Source organism: Homarus americanus, unplaced genomic scaffold (genome assembly GCF_018991925.1).
Source record: "Homarus americanus isolate GMGI-L3 unplaced genomic scaffold, GMGI_Hamer_2.0 scaffold48220, whole genome shotgun sequence".
Lineage (NCBI taxonomy): Eukaryota > Metazoa > Arthropoda > Malacostraca > Decapoda > Nephropidae > Homarus > Homarus americanus.
Window position 1 is genome coordinate 1,645,522 of NW_024755060.1, and position 27,500 is coordinate 1,673,021.

A 27,500-nucleotide genomic window follows, 5' to 3' on the forward strand; every position below is an offset into this window, starting at 1 on the left:
TATCCGTCGCGCCACAGTTCACCAGGATAGGACGAGATAGGACGGCATGGGATGGGATAGGATAGGAAAGGTCCATCTCACTCTGGCATTCATTCTCTTGTATATATGGATGTCCAACACTGCATCACATGGAATGGTCCTGAGGCTTTCCAACACAATAAAGGACAATCTGCTTTTTTCTGGGATGCAAAACACGTGTGTGGACCAATGATTCGGGGGTTCGGGGGTTCGGGGGTTCGTCATCAACCTAATTGTACCGAACCGAATTGAACCCGAACAACAAATATGGCGGCTATTGATGCTACTAATGTATTTGTTAATATTATTACTGTTGTTGTTGTTTTCATTATTATTATTATTATTATTGTTGATTTCATTTTTATCATTATTATTATTATTATTATTATTATTATTATTATTATTATTATTATTAGCATTATTATTGTTATTATTATCATTATTATTATTATTATTATCTTAATTATCATCTTGTTTTAATTATTGCTTTTTTCCCTGAGAGAATCTTTATCAGTAAATAATTTGTTAAGTAATGAAGTGAGTTAATTAGATGCTTGAATGTAGTGAAATGTAATATGTGTACCTGTGTGTGTGTGTGTGTGTGTGTGTGTGTGTGTGTGTACATTATAATCCGGTAATTAATTAAAACTGACCCACAATAGCCAATAACAATAGCCCCTGCCACAACCTACAATACCCAAAGAACAATAACCTGTTTTAATTATCCCTAAGCATGGAACACCTTTACCTTTAGCCCTCATTAGCATACAGCACAATACATAAACAACAACAACAAAAACATGTATGGCAAATTGAAACACACCCCACACACACACACACACACACACACACACACACGGAAAATAAAAAATCTAAAATATCCGATTTACGGCGCGAGTCACTTAGTGTGGACTGGTTGATTGAGGTATACACTCTCTCTCTCTCTCTCTCTCTCTACCTCACCTCCCCTCCTACCTCTCCTCCCTCACACACACACACACACACACACACACACACACACACACACACACACAAAAACAAGGTGATCCACACACACACTTTATGCTACACGGAAATATGAGAGAGTGTACTATAACCAGCTTGTATAAACGTCAGTAGTAGAGTACAGAATTGGGAGCACTTTACACCCTGTGGCGCTGACGGCCGAGTAGTGTGTGTGTGTGTGTGTGTGTGTGTGTGTGTGTGTGTGTGTGTGTGCGTGTGTGTCTTTCTTTCTGGGTGCAATATGATCTCCCCCACCCTATTTTCTACACCAATTTATACACTTTAAAAATCCCTATTTCATCAATACCGTAAAATTTTACTTTTAAACCACACTTTCACAAGATCTGAAAGCATCCTTGTTTCCCTCTCCTCCTGAGTAAAAAATAGTCCTTTCCACCCAATTTCTGAACCAATTATACACCTTCTGAACCCTATTTATCTACAGAGGTCATATAATCTACCATTATTACTATTTCCACTCTACTGAAGAGGTCCAGAAATTCTCTCTCCACCAAATTGGATATAAACCACTTTACCTGATTTTCCAAACCAATTACACACCCGATGAAATTCTATCTATATACTGTAATCACCTTTTCTATCGTTAACAACTATTTACAACGTTATTAATCCTATCTACGCAACCCCACAGTCTTCCCTAGGACTGAATACTGACCCAATTTTACCTATTTCTTAAGCCTATTTCACCAAGCCTATTACACCAATTTATCCCTATTTTTGGTCAATTTGCTTCGTCTTACACACATCCACTTCTTTCCTCTTCCATTACTTAATATCAATCCCCTTTTATTCCATTTACTAAACCCATTATACACTTATATGGCTCCATTAACACATTAGAGGTGAATTTCATACTTTTTTATTATTATTTTCACCCTTCTCTGCCCTCCTGTGTGTTTGTACGTCTGTCTGTCTATCTGTCCCTCTTTCTTTCTGTCTGTCTGTCTGTCTATCTGGCTCTCTCTCTCTCTCTCTCTCTCTCTCTCTCTCTCTCTCTCTCTCTCTCTCAACTAACTTGTTCCAGGGTCCTGTTACAGTGCTTACAAAGTGTTATTAAACCCTTTGAATACATGATTTAACCCTTTGAGTATGATGGTTTAACCCCTTTAGTACTCAAGGGGTTAAACCATCATACTCAAGAAACTAAACCATCAAAATCGTCTTCCTATCTCCAATTATTTTTTTTTCCTCTGAACTAAGAGAGCTTCCACGTCCTCTCTCCTCCAGTGTTGGGTGTCGACTGAGAGGGAGGTAGTGCTCAAGACTGTCTCACTCACCACGTCCGGGGAATACACCTGTGAGGTCATAGGTGAACACCCTAAATTCAGAAAGGAAACACGCAACGAACACCTCACCGTTTATTGTAAGTACCCGAATACCGTTTTCTATAAGTACCTCAATACTGTTTTCTATCAGTACCTCAATACCGTTTACTCTACCCAATACTGTTTATCCAGGTTCTCCCCAATACCGTTTTCTATAAGTAACCCCCTCAATACCGTTTACTCTACCCAATACTGTTTATCCAGGTTCTCCCCAATACCGTTTTCTATAAGTACCGCCCCAATACCGTTTTCTATAAGTACCTCCCTAATACCGTTTTCTATAAGTATCTCCCCAATACCGTTTTCTATAAGTACCTCCCCAATCCCGTTTTCTATAAATACCTCCCCAATACCGTTTTCTATAAGTACCTCCCCAATCCCGTTTTCTATAAGTACCTCCCCAATACCGTTTTCTATAAGTACATCCCCAATACCGTTTTCTACTCATGCCTCTAATACAAGTTTCTATAGTACCTCCTCATGCCGTTTTCTATAAATACCTCTATTACAAGTTTTCTATAAAGTGCCTCCCCAATGCGTTTTCTATAAGTACCTCCCAATACCGTTTTCTATAAGTGCCTCCCCAATACCGTTTCCTCAAGTACCTCCCCAATACCAGGTTTTCCTGTAAGTACCCTCCCCAATACCGTTTTCTATAAGTACCTCCCCAATACCGTTTTCTATAAGTACCTCCCCAATACCGTTTTCTATAAGTACCTCCCCAATCCCGTTTTCTATAAGTACCACCCCAATACCGTTTTCTATAAGTACCTCCCCCATCCCGTTTTCTATAAGTACCTCCCCAATACCGTTTTCTATAAGTACCTCCCCAATACCGTTTTCTATAAGTACCTCCCCAATACCGTTTTCTATAAGTACCCAAATACATGTTCTATAAATTTCAGGCTTTTTATAACTATCTCAAGTCGTTTTCTTTATCAATTTCAATAAAAGTAAAAAGTCATATATTTCCATCCTTTTGTTTATGTTTTTAAGTCTTATTTAATTTATATAACATTTCTAATTTCCGAAGACATATTTTTTAATATATATTCACTTTTATTTTGAGTCTAAACTACTTTCATTTATTACATTTCCCGTTTTTTTTATGATAGAATTTGTTATCATCAATTTCTCTTTCCTCTTTCTCTTTCTAATTTCTCTCTGTATCACTATATTTTCTCTCTACATTCTCTTTAACCCCTTTCTTTGTACTTCCTCTCTATTTAACCCCCCTTCTTTCTACCCCTATTTTTCTCTCCTACCCCCCCTCTCTCTCTCTCTCTCTACCCTCTCTACCCCCCCCCTCTCTCTCTCTCTCTCTCTCCCTCCCTCCCTCTCTCCCTCTCTCCCCCTCTCTCCCTCCCCCTCTCTTCCCTCTCTCCTCCCCTCTCTCTCTTTAACATTTTTCTTTCAGTTTGCTTCAGCATAAGTGCGGGAGGAAGTCGTCCATCACACACTCATATAATTACCAGGATTTATTAAGATTTATTTTACTTCATATTAAATTCCTTCATTTTTATTTATTTTTTATATTACAACTATTTTATTTTTTTCATCACAGTTATAAATATTATTGTTTTTTATGGTTTATTACGTTATAAATATTAAATACAGCTATTATATTTTAATCATTCATACATACATACAGTACATACATACATACACACATACATACATACATACATACATACACACATACATACATACATACATACATACATACATACATACATACATACATACATACATACATTCATACATTCATACATACATACATACATACATACATTCATACATACATACACACACACAGTCACCTCATCTCCCTACTCTATAACACACAAGGTAATTATACAAAGGGTAACTAGATTATAGAGAACAGAGAAGGATGTGCAGGAGAGGAAGGAAGAGAAGAATTATACAAAAGATAATTAAATTGTAGACAAGTAATGGAGGAGAGAGAGAGAGAGAGAGAGAGAGAGAGAGAGAGAGAGAGAGAGAGAGAGAGAGAGAGAGAGAGAGAGTAACGAATACAGGAAGATGGGGGAGTAGACAAACAGAAACAAACAAACAGACAGACAGACAGACAGACAGATTTTCAAAGCACAACCATAACAACCCCCCTTCTCCTCACCCCCCTTCAATTCTAGCATCAACTGACCAACCAAGTAACCAACCCCTCATCCATCTCCACACACACACACACACACACACACACACACACACACACACACACACGACTATAATGAAGCGAGTCACCCCTCCGGCCCACGATCCATTTTCTAAGACGATTAACTAATGTCATCGATAAGTCAGGTTTATCGTTGAGCATAATACACCAAGACTCATGATAGTTAAGGCTTGTTTAGCGCCATGAATCACCTCCAACCACAGAGCCACACTCTCGTAATTGACTCATCAGGGGGCGATAAATTGAGGTGTGTGTGTGTGTGTGTGTGTGTGTGTGTGTGTGTGTGTGTGTGTGTGTGTGTGTGTGTGTGTGTGTGAAGGTTCGAAGAAAGTGTGAAAGAGAGATAGAGATAATACGTAGAAGAGTATATTTTATTACAGTAGAGAGAGAGAGAGAGAGAGAGAGGGAGAGAGAGAGAGAGAGAGAGTAATATATTCTCCAATACAATATATTACTGGAGCATCCTTGTGTCGCTTTCTGGTGGAGTAAGCAAGAGACAGGCAGCGAGAGAGAGAGCGAGAAGGAAAAAGAGAGGAGAGAGAGAGAGAGAGAGAGAGAGAGATAACAAAAGACGTATTAATTTTTATGTCATTAATGTCTCTTTCAGTAAGTATCATCTCTCTCTATCTCTCTATCTCTCTCTCTCTGCATCTTCCACCAGAGAGATCCACAGAAGACCCCAATAATATACTGCATTAGAGTGAATATATTAGACTGTGTGAGTCAGTCTCTCTCTCTCTCTCTCTCTCTCTCTCTCCTTCAACCCCCCACCACACACACACACACACACACACACACACACACACACACACACACAATCACAGTAGCAGCGGGGCGGAAACATATGCCACGGCTCATGACTCAGATATTTACTTGTGAGAGAAAGAGGGAGACAAAGAGGGAGAGAAAGAGGGAGACAAAGAGGGAGGGAGAGGTAGACCACGGCTCCATGACTCCAGATATTTGCTGTGAGAGAAAGAGGAGACAAGGGAGAAGGGAGACAAAGAGGGAGGGTAGACAAAGGGGAGACAAGAGGGAGGCAAGAGGGGAGATAAGAGGGAGGAGGGTAGACGAGGGAGATAAGAGGAGAGAAAGAGGAGACTGAGAAGGAGAGAAAGAGGGAGAAAAGGGAACAAAGAAGGAGAGAGAGAGAGTCAACTGATGGACAAATTATTTTCCCATAAAAGATATAAATTAACTCACTCACAATAGTATCGGATAAAAGGATGACCTTAGGTGTGTGTGTGTGTGTGTGTGTGTGTGTGTGTGTGTACTGCCAGCTGTGAGTAATATCGTTAAAGTTGAGAATGGGGTGATTTAAGTGCGTGTAAGTAATGATGTAAAGTTGGAGGGAAGGTTTATGTGTGTTTGTAAGTGTGGTAGTAATGTATCGAGAGAATGTGTGTGTGTGTGTGTGTGTGGTGCTAATATAAACGATAATAATAACAACAACAACAATAACAACATCAACAACAATAATAATATCCCTAACCAGAAAATCCCCTAAAATTCCCATATAAACCTCCCAAAATTACCTATATATAAAATCCCATCATAAAAAATCCCTAACCACAAAATCCCACCCCCAAAAAATACATAAATTATTCCAAAAATCCAAAATCAACTTCCTGCCTTAAAAACCCTTCAGAGTGGGGCAGCGTCACTGGTCACCCGGCAAGAGGATTCAACACAGAGTCCTGCTGGTGGTGTGTTTATTTTGGTCCTCTAGAACGACAACAATAACAAAAGCGCTGAATCCGATTACCTTACTTATGACGTCACGAGCATACAGGAACGAATGAAAAATGATAAAATTTTGACAGAAAACAAAAAATCGATGATAAAATTTGGTAATAAGATTTAAAATAATAATAAAATGTGTAACAAGAATAAAAATAAGGATGATAAAATATGTAATAAGACTTGAAATCATAATAACATTGTGTAATAAGACTTAAAATAAGGACAATAATATATATGAATAAAAACTGTGAAATTGAATACCTGTGTGTGTGTGTGTGTGTGTGTGTCAGTGTATGTGTGAGTGAATGAATGAATATATGACTGTATATACTTATGTGAGTATGAGTGTATCTATGAGTGTATCTATCCACAGTGACTCACACACACACACACACTTACACCACACAGAAGACAGGGAACGAGATGGTCTAAGGAACCCATCAAGTGACTCAGGCGAAACTTAGCATAAGGGAACGAGACTCTGAGCTGAATTCTCAATGTGTCTGTCACGTGAAGCGAGTTGTTTGACTTGTCACAACTTAGGGGGAGTTAAGCTGTTTGGTATATCTCCCCTCTCCCCATGTCTCTTCTCTCCCCACTACCTCCTTTTCCTGTCCCTTCTCTTCTCCCCTCTCTCCACCTCTCCTCTCCCCACATATTTCTCCCCTTTCTTCTTCTTCCCTCTTCTCGACCTGTTTTTTTCCTCTCTCTCCACTTCCTCCTCCTTCCTCTCGATCTTTTTATCACCTCTCTTCTCTATCCTCCTTCCTTCTCTCATCCTCTTTCTACCATCTTCCAAACTAATTTCTTTCTTCTCCTCTTCTCTATCCTCTTCCTGATTTACTATCCATCTCCCATTCCCTCTCTACTGACTCCTTGTTCGTCCCTCTCCACCTCTTCCTCCCTCTCCCCATTCCCTCAGTAATTATTGGGTGTATAAAGGGCTACACCCTCTCTCTCTCTCTCTCTCTCTCTCTCAAAACACCACAATTTCCATAGGTTTTAATAGCCATATCATCAACAATTATCATTATGCATTAGACCAATAATTAAATATATGTCCCAGTAATTACAGGTATATATTTCAGAAATTACAGGTAGGTATTTCAGTAATTACAGGTATATATCCAGTAAATACAGGTATATATTTCAGTAATTACAGGTATATATGACTGGTTACAGGTATATATCTGTAGCGTCAGGTGCGGCAGGATTATTGACAGAGTTAACAGGTGTGGGCGCCAATATAGGACACAACCCGGAGTTAATCATGGAAATTGAGGACCCGGGTTGTGGAGCTGACAAGGTCCCCCCCATCTGACTGTGTCTTCATTAATCACACATACACACACACGTTATACACATAAACAAACACAGATACACATACGTATACATACATATATATAACATACATACATATATACATAAACACTAAGAAACACACAAACACAGATGCACACACATACATACACACATACAGTATATATAAACACATCCATAACACACATACACATACATAAATACATACACAGCCATGCATATACATAAACACAACAAACACATAAAAACACACACCTACAGTTTTCTACGCCACAACAATCATCAACAAACAGACGAAAGAAAGAAAGAAACAAACGTCTTATAATAATCTCCAGGACTCAGACTTTACTTAGAGTTTTGTTAAGGGGAGTCTTAATTTTTTCTCTTGTACTTTGATTTAAGACTTAGTAAGTTTGGTCATTAAAAAGGCTGAGAATTATTAACTTCCTGAGGATTTATGATGGTTGGTGAAGTGCTGACTCTCTCTGCTGACTCTGTGCTGACTTTTGGGGGCTGATTTTTGGGGACTGACTTTCGGGGGCTGACTTTTGGGGGCTGATTCTTGGTTCTGTCTGACTTTTGAGGGTTGATTCACTGTGCTGACTTTTGGAGCTGATTCTTGGGGGCTGACTCTGGGCTGACTTTTCGGGGCTGATTCTTGATTCTGTCTACCTCTTTTGGGGCTAACTCGGTGTTGACATTTAAGGCTGATTCTTATCACTATCTGACTCTTGAGGGCTGAGTTTGGGGGGGCTGACCACCTTCCTCCTTCAAATACATCCTCCCTAGAGGTGTTACATGAAGCCTGGCTGGCATCTCTCACCATCAGTGTCCCCCCCCCACCCCTCCACCCCTCCACCTACAGCAGTTCCTTGTCTTAGCCATGCCTGCCTGCCTGCCTGCCTGCCTGCCTGCCTTCAGCGTCTCCCCCAATAACCTCACACACCTTCCATCAACTTGAAATAGAGTGGAGGTCCAATTTCAAACTCGCTTTCCTCTGGGTTCTTCTTCACAAATTCGACTTCTGGATCTTTTTTCTTTTCTTTCTTTTCTTTCATTCACCCCCCCCTCCCCTATACACGTCTCGCTTTCATCTTGCTCGCTATGCTTGTAAATCTCTCATGAACGACGGTGTCAAATCATGCAATGGTTCCTTCTGCAGTAGTCTCAAGTTCTTCCCTCACGAGTCGATGTTTCGTCTCCTCATTCGGGTGAGATTCGAATCCTTGACTCCTAGTTCTTGTGAGGTGAGAGGACAAACTTAGCCTCTTTACCTCCCTACCTCACTTCCTCCCTCCCCCCCCCCCATGATCCGTGAGAGAGGTCAAATGGCTCTCAATGGCTCACTAACCCCCTGTTATTTTCCTCCAACCTGGGAAGACCTTTTACACCTGCTAATTAATCCCTTTACTGAAGAAAAATAGGTTCTCTCTCCCTCTTTTTTCTTTCTCTTCGTTTATCTGTCCATCTTTCTTATTCTTCTTCTTCTTCTCTCTTTCATTCTTTTTCTTCTTCTCCTTCTTGTTCTTCTTCGTTTTCTTGTTCTAGCTCTTCTTTTTCGTCTTCATGTTCTTGTTCTTGTTCTTCGTCTTCTTGTTCTTGTTGTTGTTCTTATTCTTCTTGCTCTTGTTCTTCTCTTTATCCTTCTTCTTCTTCGTGTTGTTGTTGCTGTTCTCCATTTTCTTGCTCCACCTGCCCTCTCTCTCCCTTCTCCATCTAACACTCTTCCACGACTAAACCATATTCTTCGCTTTTCCACCACTCAATATATATTCTCTCTCTTTCTCTCCTCCCTTTTCCATTCTATATCTAAAAGCCTTTTAGTTCCCCCTATCCTGAATCCAGTTTACTCTCTCTCTCTCTCTCTAATTTTCCATTCCATGATTCATAAGCATTTTAGTAAGCTTTTTCACCACGCAATACAGTCTCTCTCTCTCTCTCTCTCTCTCTCTCTCTCTCTCTCTCTCTCTCATACACAGTCCACAAGATAGTTCAGCTCAACGCCACTATAAAATTTACGTAAAAATCATCAAGAATACATAAAATTGTATTGGAATTTCAACCTGCCAATCAAAATCCAGTCTCATGTGACCAGTTAAGAAAAAATATTAACTTACGAACTTTGGAAATTCACCTCAGGTACGAGGTTAATTGCATCACCCCAAGGTATCGTCAGGGTGTCTAATCATCAGGTGAACTAAACTGGTAACGTCTTGTTAAATTACGAATATGTGTGTATAACGAAGACCCCCAGTGACCCAAGGCTCGCCAATAACCTCTTGCTCACAGCCGGGTCAAAGGTCAACATTCTGACCTCTAATATGCAGACGTAAGTGTCATGGCAACCTGACAGCTTCTCACCCTCTAGAGACGATGTCCCGGCATTGGTCTGAGGTGAGGCCACAATAAGGCCTCAACTATTGTTGTCTGGAGATAGTTAGGTATTGTCACACACACACACACACACACACAGACACACACACACACACACACACACACACACACACACACACACATACATACACACACACACACACACACACACACACACACACACACACACACACACACACACACACACAAAGGTAAAATAATCTTGGGTGTTTAATCTTCAGGTGAACAAGAAAATTATATTCACAAACATATAAATAATAGAAAATAAGAAACAACTGTAACATTGTGCTGACGTCACTAACTGGACCACGTTAGTTAGATGACAAGAAATGCGACTCTCCCAACTACTCGGACTCTAACAGCCTCATTCACCCTCTGGAAGGTCGTTTTACCGAGTGGTTTGCTGGTGAACTGTTCCTCTTTGCCAGTCTACAGTCAGGGAGTCTTCTTTACTGCCAGTCTACAGTCGGGGAGTCTTCTTTACTGCCAGTCTACAGTCGGGGAGTCTTCTTTACTGCCAGTCTACAGTCGTGTTACTACCAACAGGACTGGACCAGTTAACAGTCAAGGTGTCCGGCAGTGTTGTTTCATCAAGTTAAATTGTTGGATTCTTTCACCCTGTTAACCACCTGAGTGACCTGACCTGGCTTGACCCAGTTTAAAAGAGAATATTGTGTTAGACTACCCCAGTGACCTGACCTGACCCAGTTTAAAGAGAATATTGTGTTAGACTACCCCAGTGACCTGACCTGACCCAGTTTAAAAGAGAATATTGTGTTAGACTACCCCAGTGACCTGACCTGACCTGACCCAGTTTAAAGAGAATATTGTGTTAGACTGCCATAGTGACCTGACCTGACCTGACCCAGTTTAAAGAGAATATTGTGTTAGACTACCCCAGTGACCTGACCTTAACTGACCGAGTTTGATGGGAGTATTGTGTCTGACCATTCAACCCAACCAAACCTAAACATAATATCACAGTCCTTACCACATCTTGTTGACATATAATCCCTAAGCAGTGTACAGCGGCAGATAACAGCAGCTGTAGTCACTTGTCAACAGCCGGGATTGAATATTAACGACCCACTTAATACAGTAATACAGAAGGTCTTTGTAAACAGAGAGGATTTTACCAATTTATTTTGAAGTTTAGTAATCCTTACCCAAAAGATCATAATTTGTGGATTTGATTTGGTTAGGTTAGGTTAGGTAAAGTAATCCTAGTACAGTCTCTAAGCAGTACAACACAGTGAAGTAATCCTAGCTCACAAATTTATTGGTAGCTCACAAATTTATTGGTGAAATACAGGGAAATTAGACTACTGTAAGATGTAGGACACGAGAGAGAGAGAGAGAGAGAGAAAGAGAGAGAGCACTAAAAGCTATTCACCACAACACAACCCGGAACATCAACACACATTACAACCAGTACCATAGCCCATCCCACTGTTTATCCTCACGGCTACATGACCCGTATATATAGGGGACGGGGGGGGGGAAGGTCAATGTTTGTTTTTATGTCCGGTTTGCGTAATGGGACTGTTATAAACCTTTTTGCGGTTATCATGTTTTTGTGACAGGTGGAGCGGATGAATTTGCGAGTGTTTTACGGTAATGAGCCTTTTATTGGGGGGCTGTGTGAAGAGATGTGAAATTACTGGGAATTGAACAATAAATGTGGATATGGTTCGATTATATAGATAGATAGATAGATAGATAGATAAGACATACACATAGATAGATAGATAGATAGATAGATAGATAGATAGATAGATAGATAGATAATTCAGCAGGTAAACAATGCAGGTATTTCATCAATTTACTTGTCTGGAAAAGTGAGAAAAAAAATTCCATCATTCAACTTATTATTTTTTAAGGTAATTTTGGGTAGACATGATAATACCTGTACTGTTGTGATATGTTTGTCAACCTCTTTAGTAACAGGGTAAACGTTGAATTAAGTGTATTGATATAAAACCCTTGATCTTCTCGGTTTACTTTTGCTTAAATGAGTTTCGTCTGACTAACAGCATGCTTGAGAGGCTGACAGCGGCGATCAAAGAGGCTGTCAGAGGAGCTGGTGCGCGCCCCTCGCTTGTTGTAATAAGCGCGAGACAGGCGGACAGCTGCTGCATAATCTCTCGCCTAAATCAAACGGCACTTGCAAATCACTGGCGAAAGGTTTTTGGAGAGTCTTTTGAGGTTTTTCTTTTTGAAGTTTTTTTGTTTTTGGCGGAAGATTTTTCTTTTGGCGGGAAGGTTTTTTCTTTGGCGGGAAGGTTCTTCTTTGGCGGGAGAGTTCTTCTTTTGGCGGAAAGGTTCTTCTTTTGGCAGGAAGGTTCTTCTTTTGGTGGAAGGTTCTTCTTTTTGGTGGGAAGGTTCTTCTTTTTGGCGGAAGGTTCTTCTTTTGGCGGGAAGGTTCTTCTTTTTGGCGGGAAGGTTCTTCTTTTGCGGGAAGGTTCTTCTTTTGGCGGAAGGTTCTTCTTTTGGTGGGAAGGTTCTTCTTTTGGCGGGAAGGTTCTTCTTTTGGCAGGAAGGTTCTTCTTTTCATGGAAAGGTTCTTCTTTGGAAGAGTTCTTCTTCTTTTTGGTGGAAGGTTCTTCTTTTGGCGGAAGGTTCTTCTTTTGGCGGGGAAAAGGTTTCTTTTTGGCGGGAAGGTTCTCTTTTTGGTGGGAAGGTTCCTCTTTGGCGAGGTTCCTCTTTTGGCGGAAGGTTCCTCTTTTGGCGGGGAGTTCTCTTTTGGCGGAAAGGTTCTTCTTTGGCGGGAAGATTTTTATTTTGGCGGGAAGGTTCTTTTGGCGGGAAGATTTTTCTTTGGCGGGAAGGTTCTTTTGGCGGGAAGGTTCCTCTTTTGGCGGGGAGGTTCTTCTTTTGGCGGGAAAGTTCTTTTGTAGGGAACGTATTTTGCCTTAAAAAAATGTCCCTTCGTGCAATATTTTCAATAAAATATTCTGGCGCGAATACATTTTGGCGCGAAAGTGTTTTGGCGGGAAGTTGTCTCCCTCCTTACCGCCAGTGTATAAAAAGGTGATTAATGTGGGCCTGCAATATGTGTTGAGCGCATCGGTCAGTGTAAGCGCTCCTGTGTGTGTGTGTGTGTGTGTGGAGAGAGAGAGGAAGAGGGAGAGAAGGAGAGTATTGATTGGCTGCGTCTTCTGAATAAGCCGACCAATAACGTGGGAAGGAAAACAGCTGCCAGAAAATTTTCCCGCCTAAATCACGCGCGCGGCATCAGCTTGCGCGCGTAGGTGCTTTAAACTGTCCGAGTAGCCACTTGGCAATATATAGATCCATATTTTCCGATCTTTGTTGTCCAATATCACCCAACCAGACGTAAAACCTTTAAACCTCTTCCATAAAACTAAACTCAAAGATACAAACGAACGATACAATAAGACATTCGGTATCTAATAACAGATTATAGAAAAGAAATTTAAGGAATCTGGTAACTTTTTCCCCGCCGGACGATAAGTTTTCTCTCTCTCTCTCTTTTTCTCAATATGAGTCTCAACACGTTTCCCGCCACTGTGTATCATTAGCCAATAGAAGGCTTTGTTTACATGCTAGGATAACGTTATTGGTTCTTGTCGCTGTTTATTTACATAGTGGGATAAACGCAATTGGTTCTTGTCACTGAACACTAGCCAATAGAAGGCTTTGTTACATGCTGGGATAAACGCGATTGGTTCTTGTCACTGAACACTAGCCAATAGAAGGCTTTGTTTACATGCTGGGTTATGTTGGTTCTTATTACTGAAGAACACGAGAGAGAAGAGAGAGCGATAAAGACAGAAACAAAGGAACAGAAGACTAAGAAAGACAGAAGACATACACACACACACACACACACACACACACACACACACACACACACACACACACACACACAAGGAGGAATAAAATAATAATAATAATAATAATAATAATAATAATAATAATAATAATAATAATAATAATAATAAAAGGCATAAGTCAAACTTTCATTATTAGAAACAGACAGAGTCATTGACGTTGTAGTGTGATGAAGTAAGCGTTAGCGTAAGCCTTACTGTTAAGTGGCCGACAGTGAGAAGAGAATTTTAAACCTCAAATCTTTCAAGAAAAATATGTATGAACATTTTATCCTGAAATTCTATTGAAGTTTGGGTGGAAGAGGTGGAGAGAGGGAGGAGGAGGAGGAGGAGGAAGAGGAGGAGAAAGAAAGGAAGGGGAATGGATAAGTCAGAGAGATATAAGAAAATATTACACACACCAAACAAAAGAAGATAAAGTGGAAATAATTTTGTTTTTCTTTCTACTGGGCAGGCTGGGAGGGAAGGAGGAGGAGGAGGAGGAAGGGAAGAGGAGATAAGGAAAATAGGGTGAGAATGGGCAGGGGAGGAGAAATAGGGGAGAGACAACAATTACCGTCTGGATTATTTCACACACAGAGATAATTGGTTGTAGAGACAGTCTCTCTCTCTCTCTCTCTCTCTCTCTCTCTCTCTTTTTTCGCACGTGATTAGATTTCACCGATACAGTACAATACAGTAGTCGCAGTGCGGCATGAGGACTGTACCATCACGCTGTGTATTCAAACATGATAGAACATAGTCATATAAGGTCTCACTGAGTCAGGTTAGGTTAGGTTATGTATGAGACAGTGTTGGTGTGATAGTTCGCCACACGACTGGTACATTGTATTCGCCACAGTAAATTACAAAATAATACGTATTCGCCACAGCATCATACAGTGTAGATTGCCATAGAAGCAGCTTATCACCACATCACCATCACATCACCACCACAGCACCACCAAACCCCATCATCACAGCACCACCACAACCCCATCACATCAACCACAGCACCACCACAACCCCGTCACATCACCACCACACCACCACCACAACCCATCACATCACCACACCACCACCACCACACCACCACCACCACACCACACCACCACCACACACCACACCACCACCACACACCACATCACCACCACCACACCACCACCACAGCACAACCCCATCACATAACCACACCACCACCACCACCACACCACCACCACCACACCACATCACCACCACCACCCACATCACTCACCACCACACCATCACCACACCACCACCACCACCACCACCACCACCGCCACCCACATCATCACCACCACCACACCACCACCACACCAAACCCCATCACATAACCACACCCACCACCACACCACCACCACACCACATCACCACCACAGCACCACCACAACCCCGTCACATCACCACACCACCACCGCCACACCACATCACCACCACCACACCACATCACCACCACACCACCACCACCACCACCACCACACCACCACATCACCACCACCACCACATCACCACCACATCACATAATAAAGACTACAGTATTTACTTACCTCAGGTCGTCCAGTTGTTCTCTTGGTCTGAAAAAGAAAACAAATTTTTTTACGTTGTGTTAATATAATTATTATTTACGGTAAAAGTGTAAAAAAATTCACTAACTACATCATGAACTGGTAAATAATACATAATACATAATATTCGGTATACATTAACATATTATCACACAGACTAACGTACACACTTGTAATGATCATATACATACATACATACATAAACTTACACACATACACACACAGGTATATTACACACACACAGGTATATTACTAATTGGGTCTCCAGGTATCTAGCCAAAACCAGCCACATTTATTATCATAACAACATTAACAAGACGACGTATAAATATATCACCCTCGCTGCAGTCTGTCTGTACTGTAATGTTAACAATAATTAATAATTTACCTGTTTTTATGAGATTTGTCTGTCTGTCTGTCTATCTGTCTGTCTGTCTGTCTGTTTCAAGTGATCTTTATCTACACATGACGTATCTCTCTCTCTCTCTCTCTCTCTCTCTCTCTCTCTCTCTCTCTCAAGTATCGGTATTCTAAGAGATATCTCACCAGAATTTTTCTCTATTAGTTCTCACGTTTATTCGCCTCACACACACGTCTCCTTCCGTTCTCATCATTCTTTATCTAATTCCCCCGTTCGTTTTGCCTGCCACCGCCCAACCTAACCACCCAATCTGCCACCCACGTAACCACCCACCCACGAACACTACCTAACTATTTATCTCCAGTTATCCGAATTCCTTATAAACACAGCCCCGATTATCCGAAGTCCGTATAAAAGGAGAATTTATTAAGGAATTAGTAAAACTCATCAATGCTTTTATTAAGAGGTGCAGGGGGGGGACTAGAGGCTGAAGGATATTTACTGCCCCGTGAGAGAGAGAGAGAGAGAGAGAGAGAGAGAGAGAGAGAGAGAGAGAGAGAGAGTCATGCCAACAGCACATATAACAAGAAGAACAAGAAGAAGAGAGATGGAGTAAACAACAGATAAACTAGGGAGAAGGGATGGGGGGAAGGTGAAGGAGGTTATAGGTAGGTGGGGCAGGTGAGGCAGGGGGCAGGTGAGGGAGGTGAGGGAGATGGGGGGAAGGTAACAAGGCCCGGAAAACTGGATGGCTTAACAGGAATATGCTAGACCGAAGGAAGAATTATGTTACTTTGAGACTTAGGGTAGTTATTTTTCTCTCTTCTTGTCTGGGGTAATATATTGCTCCAAGAAAACAAGAGAATGGTAAGTGGGTCGTTCTTGTGTTGTGGTAGTTTACGTGTGTGTGTGTGTGTGTGTGTGTGTGTGTGTGTGTGTGTGTGTGTGTGTGTGTGTGTGTGTGTGTGTGTGTGTGTGTGTGTGTGTGTATTTTAGGCCACATGTTTTCACTTACTAGAAGAGGCTAAGGTTAGATTAGTTAGGTTAGGGTTAGGTTAGGTTAGTTAGGTTAGGGTTTGGTTAGGGTTAGGAAGAATAAAAAGTAACAAAAAACAGAGAACCTTAGAAACACACACACACACACACACACACACTCTGTAACTACACATTCCCCTGTGTCAAGACAAGACTAACCATGCTGAGTGAACTTATAACACAAAGAAAAGTAGAAGTCACACCATCTGAGGCCCTTAACATGACGTGGTTGACTGGTCCAGAGTAGAAGAGGCCCTGATGTTTTCTCCCTGACCTTCTTTCTCCCTTACCCCCTTCTCCCTGACCCTCGCCTCTCCCTGACCCTCCCTCTCCCTGACCCTCTCTCTCCCTGACCTTCTCTCTCCCTGACTCTCCCTCTCCTTTATACAAGGTGCTCATTCACCCTTGTTTCCCCCTTAAAAGACATTCTTGAGGCTAACTCTCTCTCTCCTTTTTCACGCTTCTGTGTGTGTATGTGTCTGTTTATATATATATATATATATATATATATATATATATATATATATATATATATATATATATATATATATATATATATATATATATATATATATATGTGTGTGTGTGTGTGTGTGTGTATGAGAGAGAGAGAGAGAGCAGGTAAATACACCCAAAACACACACACACACACACACAGTAAACACAGCTGACTTTAACACGTGACCTATAGAGTAGACAGGTCCTCTTAACAGCGCCAGGTGGGTGTTGGTTTAACTGCTACTAACTACCTGTTGATGATGCTCTAAGTTGCGCCCAATTATCTCACCTTGAGTTCGTTGCGTTCACTGTATATCTTCGTTTCGTTGCGTTTATAGTCGTTCCCTGCGTTTAATGATGTTACTACGTTAAGTTCGTTATATAAAGTTCACTACCTTCACACCCTGTGTAGTATGGCAGTAATCGTGTTCGCTAAATCACTGCGTTCACTCCGTAACAATCCCATCTAGTACACTGAGTTAACATCTGTGTTAAATTGGGAAATGGACTGGCTGATCCTAGTCCGGAGGTTAGGTTAGGTTAGGTTACCGTTAGGGTGATTAATCTTCAGGTGAAATAAGCTGGGGTGGAGATTCTTCAGGTGATCAAATATTCTAGTTAAAATATGAAATACAACTTTCAATATTGCAGTAAATACCCCCCCTCCCACCCCCCAAAAAGGTGCAAAAAACTATTCATCAAGGAGTCTCCATCACCGGTCGTACCGACGGACGGACGCGAAATATGACGGGACGTAACTTTTGTGTGAGACAGAACTATAGAACAGATTTATTATTAAAAAACGTATAAAGGAAAAAAATAGAAATATAGACGAAATGTGTTCATCAAAGGTGGTGGTGTGGAGTGAGGTGAGGTGAGGTGAGGTGCGTAGTGGCGAAGTGAGGCGAGTCGTGGCGAAGTGAGGCGAGTCGTGACGAAGTGAGGTGCGTCGTGGCAAAGTGAGGCGCGTAGTGGCGAAGTGAGGCGAGTCAGAGAAACAGTACAAAAATATGGTAAGTCAACTGTGTGTGTGTGTAATGGTCAGCATGCTCGCCTCGCAAGCGAGCGGACCCGGGTTCGATCCCCGGGCAGGGTGAAACTATGGGCAAGTTTCTTTACACCATTTGCCTCTGTCTACCCAGCAGTAATTGGGGAACTGGATGTTAATCGACTGCGGGGTAATGGTTAGCCAGTGCAGTTGGCGAGTTGTCCGGTCTTCTCGGACTATTCCTAAACACTGGGTCATGCAGCTCGTTAACTCAGGTAGTGGTTGTTGTGTTGGAGACAGCTTCTACACCTTAAACACTGGGTCATGCAGCTCGTTAATTCACGGTGTGGTTGTTGTGTTGGCGACAGCTTCTACATCTTAAACAAATTGACGCCAAGCTGGTCCTTGGGCCGGCCATCCTCGTTACACGAGGGGCAACCATTGTGTGTGTGTGTTAGAAAAGTCAGTAAGCAGTTAGACAAGAGACTGACCAACATTATGTGGCAGCCATTTCGGAAAGTTTAGCCTAAAAGGGCGAGTGAAAACTTTGTCTTGTAATATGGGCTTCAGGGAGACGAGACCTTGTTTGACGAAGACTAGCATATTATGTGTGTGTGTGTGTGTGTGTGTGTGTGTGTGTGTGTGTGTGTGTGTGTGTGAAACAATATTATTTCAATATTTTTTAGCCTGAACAATGATAATATAATTCGTTTTGGGCCATAACCAAACTCAACCTGACCATAACTAACTCAACCTAAACCCAACCTAACCTAACCAAATGTAACCAAAACCAAACCAAAAAAATAACAAAAACTGATCCAAACTAACTAACCCTCCCCTTCCTCCCCTTCCCCCCCCTTAACCAAAGCCGTCCGGTTAACCAATATAGCTATCACTGTCGTAAATCGTAGTTGGTCTGTATAGCAGCAGGGCGCACCACACTCGTCCCTTCCTATCGCATCTGTTGCAAACCGGATCAGATAACGCGCAATTGCATGGAAACAATGTCAATATTCATAGTTTATTTTACAGCCACAACGAGGTCACTGCCGGCGGGGGAAGGTCATAACTGGGGTCTTTTCCATAGTGGGTATAGTGTACTTTAATGACCTCTCGTAATACCGTGACCTTTATGAGTGCATGAGTCGTATGTTATTCCAATATGGTGTCAAAATTACACTATGGCTGTTGTGATTAGTTAAACCTCTTACCTGTTTATTTTTTAGTTTTTCCAATATGGCGTCGAAATTACACTATGACTATATAATACAATACTTCATCTTAATTACCATATAAGAATAATATAGTTAATTAGCTCTTATATTATAGATTATGATTTCCAATATGGCGTCGTAAGTACACTATGACTCTGACCTAATTAAATACCATACTGGAAATAGCTCTCTTTATCACTGGGTATAAACGCTGCTCAAGACATATTCTCAAAGATATCCTCACACGTTATCACATCCAAAATGGCGTTTATATTACACTGAGACTATACACTAAATGCGTTCTTGAGTACTCCAAGCTGGCGTATCAAGCTTAACTGGGACTCGTAAAGCAGGATACTTCAACTGAGCTTAAATCACCTCCTCAAGGCATTCGTACCCAAATGGCGTCCAAAGTGTACTAAGACTATACTCTATACTGTGGCATTATGATTCACGGATTAGAGGCTGATTAGCAAAGATTCGCCAATTAATCTTAACTACTGATGTGGGGAGAAATTGACACCACTGACAATACTAAGTACTAAACAAAATGGCGTAGAAATTGAACAGAGACTCTACTTAAGACTGGAATCCTTGTTTTAATCTCACTTCAGGGAAAATCAGACAAGAATAAACAAAATGGCGTCGAAACTATGCTGAAACTGTAACTATGGAATTATATTCTTATTGTCAACGGAAAAAATAACAAATACACAAAATGGCGTAGAACTTGTACCTAGACTCTACTACAACGAGAATAATTATCCTATTCTCACTTCAAAGGAAAAAAAAAAGGTTACAAAATGGCGTAGAAATTGAGCCAAGACTCTCAATGTTAATTAAGCCAAGCGGGACAACCTCATACGCACTGTATTGTTTAGAATAGAACAAGACTTAGGGAACTTGAACACAATAGTAAGATTGGAAACTGTGGGAGAGAGACAAAGTTGGTGATAAAAATAAAAGAGGGGAGGGGAGGGGAGATGGGAAGGGGGGTCGAGGGGGAGGGAGGAGATGGAAGGGGGTCGAGGGGGAGGAGAGGGAGGGGAGGGTAAAGGAAGGGTGGAGAGGGGAGGGACGGGCAGGAGAGATGAAGAGGGGAGGAGGGGAGAGAAGGGAACAGCTGCGCCATCTACACTTTGTAACCCTAACTACTTCGATATCAGTGTTGCCATCTGCTGCTCCCGACAATCAATACTGTTCTTTTGTTTATATTGATTACTCTATTTTAAGTCATTAACAGTGCTGCTATTTCTTGTTTGTTTGTTTGTTTGCGTGTGTGTGTGTGTGTGTGTGTGTGTGTGTGTGTGTGTGTGTGTGTGTTATTATATCTACGAATATCTATTGTATCCACACACACACACACACACACACACACACGGTATATAAACACATACAGTACATACATACACACGTACACAACCTATCACAACAGCTTTCCGCTTTCCGCTTTCAATAATTAACCTGTGATGGAGGTTCTAAAATCATTGGCACATGTCACACACATTATCCCTCTCACGCGCGTGCACAGACACACACACACACAACAGTTAAACACACATACACGCACACACAAACATTAAACACACACACACACAAACATTAAACACACAAACATTAAACACACACACACACAGCGGCATCACTGTGTCTTAATGGTGGTTAGATTGCCCGTTCATGTCAGCCAATCAGGAGAGAGAACGGCCAGTAATTGCCTGATTCCAGCAAGTTTAGGTTCAGTAGAAGTTACTGGTTGTTTAGTGAGTCTGGGAGTGAAGGGAGGCAGGTGTGTGTATGTGTGTGTGTGTGTATGTGTGTGTGTGTGTATGTGTGTGTGTCTGTGTGTGTTAGAGTAATGTTGGTGGTGATACGCCCTCGCCACACCTGCAACCACACCCACAACCAACACCCTCACGGTCACACTATCACCCTCACCCTCACACCCTCACACCCACAGCACCCCCTCCGCCCACACTATCACCCATTCCTAGCACCATTCCACCAGTTTAGAGTTGCACCTCACACAAGCCATTAAAGTGGTGTTGTAATGTTTACGTTGGCACTTATTTATGAATCAACCAATATAACCCGGATATATCTCTTGTTATTCTCTCTCTCTATCCGGCTACATTATAACCCCCTGGTGTGGTAAGGTTGTTATTGGTTTTGTATGGTTGTGGTTGTGGAATGGTTGTTGTTGTTGTGGTTGTGGTTGTTGTTGTGATGGTTGTTGTTGTTGTTGTTTTTGTATAGTTGCGGTGGTGGTGGTGGTGGCGGTTGTTGTTGTTTTTCTGGTTGTAGTGGTGGTGGTAGGGTGGTTGTTGGTTTAGTTGTTGTTGTTGTTTAGTTGTTATTGTTGTTGTTGTTTAGTTGTTATGGTTGTGATGATAAAATGTTAATATTGTTGTCATTAATTATTATTATTATTATTAGACTGTAGCACACGTACTTCATGCATTCTCCTCAACCAAAACACACCCTAACACACCTACCCCACCCTAACACACTCCACCCCACCACCAACACACGCTAACAAACCCAACACACCCCAACACACCCTAACACACCTACCCCACCCTAACACACCCCACCCCACCACCAACACACCCCAACAAACCCAACACACCCCAACAAACCCACAACACCCAACACACCCCAACACACCCTACACACACCTAACACACCTACACCCACCCTACACCCCACCCCACACACCCCACCCCACCACCAACACACCCTAACAACACACCCAACACACCCCAACACACCCTAACACACCTACCCCACCCTAACACACCCAACACACCCCTAACACACCCAACACACTCCAACACACCCTACCACCTCAACAGCCAACACATGATGATAGTATCCAGAGTTTAACAGTTTTGAATATACTATAAACAAGAGAGGCCATTGTTGAGCTGTCAGTGGGCTGTTGTCCTAACTCGGGTCTCACTTTTCTTTATGCCTTTTCTATACTCGACACACTGCTGGAACCTATGCCGGAAACCTCCATGTCGATACGTGAGTCGATTTGGTAAGTGACGTTTAGGGGACCTCATGTCGACGTATTATGGACAAAGGCTTATTTGGAACCCTCATGTCGACGTATTATAGACAAAGTTTATTTAGGGTACACTTGTTAGGGGCCCTCATGTCGACGTATTATACACAATGTCCATTTAAAATCACTAGCACAAAGTCGATGTCGATACGTGAGTCGATTGTGTAAATAACATTCAAAGTTTTAATGTCGAATTATTTATCTGAAAAAGTTTATATTCATGCATATATTTTTCCCCTCAAAACCTGTCTAGATTTTTCTGTTCTATGTACCTGTACGGTGACTGGCACTTAATTAAGACGAAAATATGAAGTCTGGTTTATAAATACGTCCAATTTGGGAAGGGCCGAATTATTTCCTCATTGTGTGTTTAGGTTAGGATAGGTTAGGTTAGGATAGGTTAGGTTAGGTTAGGTTAGGTTAGGTTAGGTTAGGTTAGGTTAGGTTAGGTTAGGGTAGGGTAGGTTAGATTGTGTTAGTTTAGATTACGGGTATATTAGGTTAGGTTACGTTACATTAGGTTAGATTATGATACTGACTGACACGGAAGGGCAGAATCACTCCCCCTTTGTCAAACCACATAACAGAGAGAGTCTGGCTGACCCCGACGCCATAGTCTCTCCCTAAAGTCAAAATTTGGCCCAAAACACAAAATATTACTAGTGAAAATGATACCATCGTCCGGACGCCTAAACTCTGATAGTTCGAGTTTAATTGGAATCGAAAATCGGGTGGACAGTTTATAAAGAGAGGGGAGAGGAGAGGAGGGGAGAGGATGGGGAGGGGAGGGATGATGAAGGGAGGGGAGGAGAGGATGGGGAGGGAGGAGGGGATGATGAAGGGGAGGAGGAGAGGAGGGGAGAGGATGGGGAGGAGGAGAGGGATGATGAGGGGGAGGGAGGGGATGAAGAGGGGAGGACAGGGGATGATGAGGGGAGGACAGGGGATGATGAGGGAGGAGGGATGATGAGGAAGGGAGGACAGGGAGAGGGAGAATAGAGGGAGGATGGGAAGGTTTGGAAGAGAAGGGGAGGTGGGATGGGGGATGAAGCATGGAAAAGGAGAGATAGAGAGAGAGAGAGAGAGAGAGAGAGAGAGTCGAGTATGATACAACTGGTAGTGGTGGAGCTCTTGGCCAGCAGCAGCGGCCACTCCACCATCACTGGAGCACCTCTGAGTGGAGCTCTTGTCGGGGCTCCAATGCTTTAACGAAACTCGGTCGAGAGTTCCTCATTACACTGAGTGAATCTATCAGCCTCTGGACCGAACCCACCAATCCAGTTAATATTATAGACGCCTATCCTATAATCTGTCTCAATAATTATATAATCTATAATTTCCATTTCTGCCTCCATAGGTATCTTAGGTATCCCGTTTTCTATCTATAATTCCTATTTATGTCTCTATAGGTATCCCGTTTTCTATGTCCTTACTATATATGCCCAGTGGCGCCGTTTTCTATGTAAATACTGATTATAAAGTAAGAAAATGTCCCCTATAATTCTGGTGATGACAGCGGCAGTAAGCGGATTATTATATGTGGTGACAGGTATTGGGGTTAGGTTAGGTTAGGCTAGGCTAAGTTAAGTGAGTTTGAGTAGTTCTCATGTTGGTGTTATAAATATAGTGAACCACATCTCCGTTTTATATAGGTTTAGTGCCATCCAACAGGCAGTATGGGCACACACACACACACACACACACACACACACACACACACACACACACACTTTATACGACTCATCTTTGTGATTAAATATCATCTGGGATTATCATTCACAACAAGTAATGCTCTTAGTGTGTGTGTGTGTGTGTGTGTGTGTGTGTGTGTGTGTGTGTGTGTGTGTGTGTGTGTGTGTGTGTGTGTGTGTGTCCATACTGCCTGCTGGGTGGCACTGTTGGCACTAAATGTCTCCGAGAGTCATTCAATATTGCACGAACATTTCCTTGCAATCTTCAGCAACATTGAATTATAATGTCCTACCCTTGTCAACATTGCATTAACATTACATAACTAACTTCTGCAACATTATATCAACATTTTATAACCAACTTTGCAACATTTGTATAAACATTTCATTAACATTTCTCACTTAACCTCCGCAACACTGAATTAAATTTTCATAAGCAACTTTGCAACATTTTATTAACATTTCATAATAAACTTTTGCAACGTTGCATTAACATTTCCTATCTAACTTCTGCAACATTTAGAATATCCTCAGTTTCAATGCCTCGTTCGCTTAATCCACTGTGTGTGTGTGTGTGTGATTCTGTTTTTCAGGTAGTGTCACTCTCTCTCTCTCTCTCTCTCTCTCTCTCTCTCTCTCTCTCTCTCTCTCTCTCTCTCTTTTTTCTCTCTCTTTTTTTTTTTTTTTTTTTCTCTCTTCTCCCCCTCCTCCTCTCCGTGGTAAATATTTGTGTTTGTCAAGGAAGAGATTCTCAAAATTACTTACTTGACAAGACATAGAGAATGACCCTTCCTCTTCCTCCTCCTCCTCCTCTTCTCTCTCCCTCCTTCTCTCTCCTCTCTTCCTCTCTCTCACTTTCTATACCACCCCACTCAGATGAATTTGCCCTCCCACTCCCAGGATTACCCCACCACTCGCCTCCCGCACCAGATTAACTCCTTCCCACTCAGATTAACCCCCTTACCCACTCAGATTTACCACCAACCCCTCTCACTCAACCCCACTCAGATTAACTCCCCTACCCCACTCATCTCACCCCTTTAACTCACCAAAGTAAACTATTAACGCCTCATTAACTTGCACCGGACCAACATTGTTATTATCTTGGTCATAACAAACTAAGACTTTTAACACAACTATTACATCAACTCTGTGGTAATATATTAAAAAAAGGTAATTATACTAAGTGTGTGTGTGTGATAATGTAAGTTTCCGGTGTGTGGATATAAATGGTTTAGAACAAAAGAGATGTGCGTTTGTATATCACACACACACACACACACACACACACACACGCAAAATCTCTATGAATAATTAAAATCAAGTTACGTTAAATTACAAAAACCAAAAACTGGTGAAAAACAAACAATAAATAAATCAGTGTCCCGTGACTACATAATCTGCGGACAACAACACCAAATTATTTTTTTAGCTGAATTAATAATTGAATACCTGGGCTTGTTACACCTGGGGGGGAGGGGTACCTGTCCCTTACTCTTATTATGACATTCTGTGTGTACCTGTAGTGTGTGTGTGTGTGTGTACCAGTGTGTGTGGGTGTACCTGTAGTGTGTGTGTGTGTGTGTGTGTGTGTGTGTGTGTGTGTAAGAGAGAAGATGAGACAGACAGAAGGGCCTTGAACACAATCTATCACTAAAAAAAGAATATTCGCACCCGGAGAGTACGTAAGCTGTAGAGGGAGAGAGAGAGAGAGAGAGAGAGAGAGAGAGAGAGAGAGAGAGAGAGAGAGAGAGAGAGAGCTTTTACATTGCCTGCCCGAATCTCGAACACACAACAAAAAAATATGATACTACAGTTGACCTGGATTGTGAAGTCCTGTTGTGAGGGATGGATAGGTGGATGGATGGATGGCTAGATGGATGGACGGAAAGGAAGTCAGATAGATAGATTGATGGGTGGATAGGTGGATGGATAGATGGAGGAATGGATGGATGAAAATGAAGTCAGATAGATGGATTGGAGGGTGGATAGATGGATGGATAGATGGAAGGAGGATGGATGGATAGATGGATGGATCATAATCATAAACACACACACACACACAAAAAAAACCTCTTCTCGTGTAAAACAAAAGAACACCCAAAAAAATTCCCACAACTGTCCAATAAAAAAAACTAAAGGAAAAACAAAAACAAAAAACAGCAACACACTCTTTTTGTTGTTGTTGTTGTTGTTGTTGTTGTTGTTGTTGTTGTTGTTGTTGTAGTAGTTTGTTATTTAGTTTTTTTCTCTCTGTGTGTGGTAATGGGTCGTGATGGCACCGCTAACTGCTGGCACTGTGACTACTAGTGCCACTTATGGTGACTCCTACTACCTCTCTGTCCACCTTTAATCACCTCTTTTATTGTCTTTTATTACACCTACGAGTGCTTCCTGCCTGCCTGAGTGAGGGGTGAGGAGAGGGAAGAGAGAGGTGATGAGGGGGGAAGAGAGAGAGAGGGAGGATGAGGGGAGGGTAAGGAGGAGGGAAGTGGTGAAGGGATGAGGGAGAAGGATGGTGAGGGAGGTGAGAAGAGGGAGGTTATTAGGGGTCAAGGAGGGGTGAGGGAAGGGAAGGAGGGGTGAGGGAAGGGAAGGAGGTACAGAAGGGACGTCCACACACACACACACACACACACACACACACACACACACACACACACACACACACACACACACACACTGTTCCTCATGCATCTAAATTACACAATGCCTGAATTTCTGCCATCCACAACACAGACACGTGACACCTTGTTTACATATGACGTCACGCCCCGCCAAATCTCATGAATAAACGTAGTAATTCATTCATGAGCCTTTTGTTTACGTTACATGTCCCTCTGGGGTTACAACTGTCGAGTAAATGTAGTAATTCATTCATGGTTTTTGTTTTGTTTACCTCTGACGTCACAGTACTACTCTATGTCGTGAGATAAAAACAATCATGATTTACACTTTATCTCCCCCTGTCTCTCCTCTCCCTCTCTCTTCTCCCTTTATCTATCTATCTCTCTGCTCCTTTCCTTTCCCTCTCCTAACACACCACCAGACAGTATACTAAACATCGCCGCTGCTGGTAGGGTTATATAATGACTTAATTTACTCTACAATATAAAATCTTCTTCATTTTACTAAGTGCTTATGGTCGAGCTGATCCACAGTGATGGCTGTGTCGTGTTGCTTATAACATATTTTATCAACTTTATT

At 41.9% G+C, this 27,500-nt stretch overlaps 1 protein-coding gene across 1 annotated transcript in view; it reads left to right on the plus strand.

The window, feature by feature from the left end:
• The window catches only part of LOC121856361, a 112,804-nt gene that overhangs the window by 83,024 nt on the left and 2,280 nt on the right, over positions 1–27,500 (plus strand). The window contains exon 3 of the mRNA XM_042351875.1: positions 2,272–2,407. Within this exon, the coding sequence (XP_042207809.1) occupies positions 2,272–2,407 (136 nt within the window). The remainder of the gene's footprint in view (positions 1–2,271; positions 2,408–27,500) is intronic.